Source organism: Orycteropus afer, unplaced genomic scaffold, assembly GCF_000298275.1.
Source record: "Orycteropus afer afer isolate SDZICR_OR568_19922 unplaced genomic scaffold, OryAfe1.0 scaffold00064, whole genome shotgun sequence".
Taxonomy (NCBI): domain Eukaryota; kingdom Metazoa; phylum Chordata; class Mammalia; order Tubulidentata; family Orycteropodidae; genus Orycteropus; species Orycteropus afer.
In genome coordinates this window covers 7,465,112-7,469,360 of record NW_006921651.1, presented here as the reverse complement: position 1 = coordinate 7,469,360, position 4,249 = coordinate 7,465,112, and the positions used below count along the sequence as shown (strand labels likewise).

General features: G+C 57.6%; 1 protein-coding gene across 1 annotated transcript in view; it reads left to right on the top strand.

Moving 5' to 3' along the window:
• Nucleotides 1-160, top strand: part of NKX2-3 (NK2 homeobox 3) — a 2,614-nt gene extending 2,454 nt beyond the window's left edge. The window contains exon 3 of the mRNA XM_007940036.1: nt 8-160. Within this exon, the coding sequence (XP_007938227.1) occupies nt 8-160 (153 nt within the window). The remainder of the gene's footprint in view (nt 1-7) is intronic.
• Nucleotides 161-4,249: the final 4,089 nt, after the last annotated feature.

Sequence of the window (4,249 nt, the reverse complement as noted above, 5' to 3'; positions counted from 1 at the left end):
CATGCAACCCTCCTGCAGCGCGGCCGGAGGCGGCCCCTTTGTGAACGTGAGCAACCTGGGCGGCTTCGGCGGCGGCGGCGGAGCGCAGCCGCTGCACCAGGGCGCCCCGGCGGGACCCGCGTGCGCACAGGGCACCCTGCAGGGCATCCGGGCCTGGTAGGATCGGGCGGGTCACGCGGCGGGCGCTCCCCACCGCAGCCTGGTGCCATGGGACTGAAGCTCGAGAAAGGCCGGACCCGCCGAGGGCCAGGCCCCTCGTTAAAGAACAAACTACCCAAATCTGGCTCCTCGAGGCTCCGCAGCACAGCTCGCTCGAGGCCTGGGGAAGTGGACTCGGGGAGCGAAGAAGATGCTGAGGTTCGGCGCCGGCACTGTCTCTGAGGCACGCACGCCGGCTGGGTGCAGGGAAGAACGGGGGCCCCATCACCGGGAGCGAGAAGAACTTGTCTCTCTAGACTTCCCCGCAGCTTCCGCGAAGCGTTGGCGAGGAAACCGTGGACAAGAAAACAGGAAGGAGAGAGAAATGGGGGGTCGTGGCCTGAGAAGTCTCCAAGTCCCGACGATTCTCTGCGTCCTTTGCGGGGCCCGGAGCGCTACACCACATCGTTGATCGGTTCCCAGCCGCCGCCTCGCCGCAGCAGATACCTCGGCCGGGTTCCCTGGTTGTCTGGGGCGTAGAACTCGGGAGGGCAAGATCGGAAGCGGAAGACCAGCGGAAAGAGATCAGAAATTGCGGCCTGAACAAATCCAGGACCTGGTGGCCCGCCGGAGGTGTTACAGGGTTTCCTTTCTGTTTCGTATTCTGTATTCTGCACATATTATATATTAAAAAAAAAAAAACTATACCCACACGCCGTGTACACACGCATTGCCATACACTACAGGAGTCAATAAAGGAGGTGCAATATTTCCAAACCTTTAGCTGGCTACAGAGACTTTGTTTAGCCAAAAGAGAAGTGCTTACGAAGAGCGGAAAAGGAAGGCAGAGATGCAGAGGGAAAGCGGTCCTTCCTGGGCGAGCGGAGACGCGAGCTCCCCTGCGCAGGCCCCAGGCTGCAAGTCTGGTCTTTCCCCATCGCCTTGTTTATTGATTTCTCTTTCATCCTGCGGGAAGGACAAGTCGGAGTCTCAGGTCTTTTGGAGGCCTAGGCTTTGTAATCTTCCCAGTTTATTCCCCCCGAAATGCGTGGGCTAGTGTCTGGGCCTGCGTTAGGTGAAAGTTTAGTCTGCCCCACCTCGACAGTCTCCAGGACCCAGGAAACTTCGTCCGCAGGCTCTACGGCCCGGGCGGTGCAAAGGCGGCTCTGCCCTCGGCAGCCGCCGGGGCTCATCACGCGCCCGGGGACGCTGCGCTGCGCCCCGCCGCGGCCGCGCTCTCCCCCTGGCCTCCCTCCCTTCTCCCCCGGCGGCCGCGGCTTTATGTGGCTCCTTGTCACTTGCGGAGAATGCCTGTGCGAGGCCTGTGCTGCCACACGGCCGATTGTGAGCGTGCCAAGGCGGGTGAATGGGGAGGCCTCTGAGCGCCGCGCCATTGTGGGGCCGGGCCTGGCTGAAAGGCGGCTCCGGGCCGGGAAGGTGCGGAAAGAATGGCTTTTTATTGGAGTCCCGAACAAAAGGTGTGGTAGGAAGGCGAGGTCCCCTGCGCGAACAAAAACCCCAGCGCGTCGGGATTGACGTCCCCCCCGAGCTCCCCATTGCTTCTCAGAGCGGGGGCTTTGTACAGCAGTCTGCTCCACAGAGGGACGGAGAAATGCGCGGGGGTTTTGTTCCCTACTTTTTTGTGTGCTGGGGGAGGGGGCGGCCCGGGGGACGGGGGCTGGGCGGGCAGCAGGGAAGGGCGCGCTGATTAGGCCGGGCGGGCCTCGGCGCGGAGACGTTCAGCGGGAGTCGGAGGCCTGAATGCAGGGTCATTATTGCTACAAGTTTAGCAATCTTGCCCTTACAGGAGGGGGCGGGGGCTGCGGGGCTGTGGCGGGGCCGCCAGGCTGGGGAGCTGGAAAGACGAGGAGGAGGAGGGAGGAAAAAGAGGAGGGAGGGCAGGGGAGGCAGGCAGGCAGGCAGGCCGGCCAGGAAGCCCTCCGAAGCCCGCTGACCGCCCAGGATGAGGTTTGGACGCGTCTGAAAGAACCTAGCAGGATCTGGAGAGGCGGCGCCTGTGGGGCGAAGATCCTGGCTCCGTTTGTCTCTCCCGCGGCTGGAAGACTCCGAACGTGACTTATGCACCAGGGTACCCGGCCCTCAGCTCCTAGCCTCTAGCTCCGGCTTCTCTCAACCCACCCTCCAGCTGAGATTTCACTACTACCACCACCATTGCGCTCCAAGGCCCCTTACTAGCAGGCTCCTTCCCTTGGAACCACTGTGTTCCTGCGGGTTGCTTACGCTAAGAGCTAGGGAGGGAATTCTCGCTTCCTTGCACATTCCCACAAGCTTGCAGCCGCAAAGAACTCATTCATTCATTCAACAATAATTACTGAGCAAACCAAAACCAAACCCACTGCCATTGAGTCAATTCCGACTCACAGCGACCCTTTCTAGGACAGAGTAGGACTGCCCCATAGGGTTTCTAAGGCCGTAAATCTTTACGGAAGTACACTGCCTCATCTTTCTCCCACAGAGCGGCTGGTGGGTTCAACCCACCAAACCTATTGGTTAGCAGTCAAATGCTTTAACCACCATGCCACCACAGCTCCCTAATTACTGAGCAGTTTTTATATCTTTATTTGTACTGTTCTGGATGTTGGGGACGGTGGTGGTAGGGGAAACCAACTATCTGAGGTTCATGAAGCTTGTTTTGAAGTGTGTATGTGTGTGTGTTGGGGGATAGACAACAAACAAATAAATATTGAAATATTAGATGAATTAAATAAAAGAAAGAGAATGAGGGCTGGGGGCAAGTATCCCTTTGGCGTGGGTGGTCAGGAAAGGCCACACTGAGATTACGTTTCTGCCAATACCTGAAGGAGAAAAAGTCCAAACACTTGCTGTTTCCAGCCTCCCCGCTTCTGGACATGCCGTCCCATGCTGTGGAATGCCCTTCCACCCTCAGTTTTCTGATGAACTCTTACCCCTCCTTCAAGGCCAAGCTTCTTTCCTGAGCCACCCAAGTGGAGGTAAGCACTCCCTTCTCTGTGCACAAGAGTCTTAGGTACTTTCCACCAGCACAATGTGGTCTTGTGGAAAGATTTGTTTTCTTTCCCTCCATATGAAGTCCTGGAGGGCCAGGTCAGCGTTTTTTTCTCTTGAGACAGGTACTTCATGGGGGCAGGGGAGGGAAATATTTTCTCCTCAGGCCACCTTTCTTGGTGCTCCAGGGCCGCAGGACAGTGCCCGATGTGGCCTTAGGGAGTTGACCTAAGCGAGATTGCAGAGCCAGACTTTTGGCTGAGTTAGGCCACGGTCCGGACCTCTGGAATCACCTGCCAGAGTTGTACAACCCACCCTGACCCCAAATGAAAGCCTCGTGTTCCTACCCCGTGATGTAGTAGTCTAAGGACATGGCTTCCTCCTCTCCTGGGGACATCTCCTCACCCTACGGCTCAAAAGCTGGGAAAGGAGGCTGAGAACTGGACGAAGACCTTGACAGCAAGACACAAGATTTGTAGATTGGGAGGACGTGAGGTAGGGGAGAGCTTAAGGGTGGACTGTGTGGAGATGGGAAGCTGGAGTGTATGAGATAAGTTAATGAAAGACCTGCATCTAGGACCCACTTCAACTTCCCATACATAGACTAGGTGCGGAGAACGGCAGGGCAACACGGCCTGGGCCCCGCAGGGCTTCCCAAGCGGGATTTCCATGCGGCATGCTGGGAGCCAGGAGCTGGAGCAACCGCTTGCACATCTCTCGGGTTTCCTAGTGAAGCCATTCCTTTGACTCTAACCCAGTGAGTATCGTGCTGGGCCGTGGCCTCCCGGTGCTCCCAACGTCTGTTCCCCACCTCCCTTGGCCAGTTTCCTCCTAGCTGGCCTCCAGTTAGTCTTCCTTCTTTGTGCATCCCCTTCTGTTCTGGAACAGAGACGTGTGACCCCCAGAGGAAACAGAGCCAGCTCTCAGGATTGACTTCCGCATGGTTTGCGTGTCTTGAGGTGCTTAAAGCCAGACTAGACCAGCCCCTTCCCTGTTCCCTACCCTTCCCTGGGGCTTGTAGTCTTTCATATAAATAGCTCTCACCACTTGCTGAAGGATTTCCGTAGTGGTACCCCTGCCCCAGGCCCAAAGCTTCATTGGATTGTCCTGTGAGCCAAGAGGAATC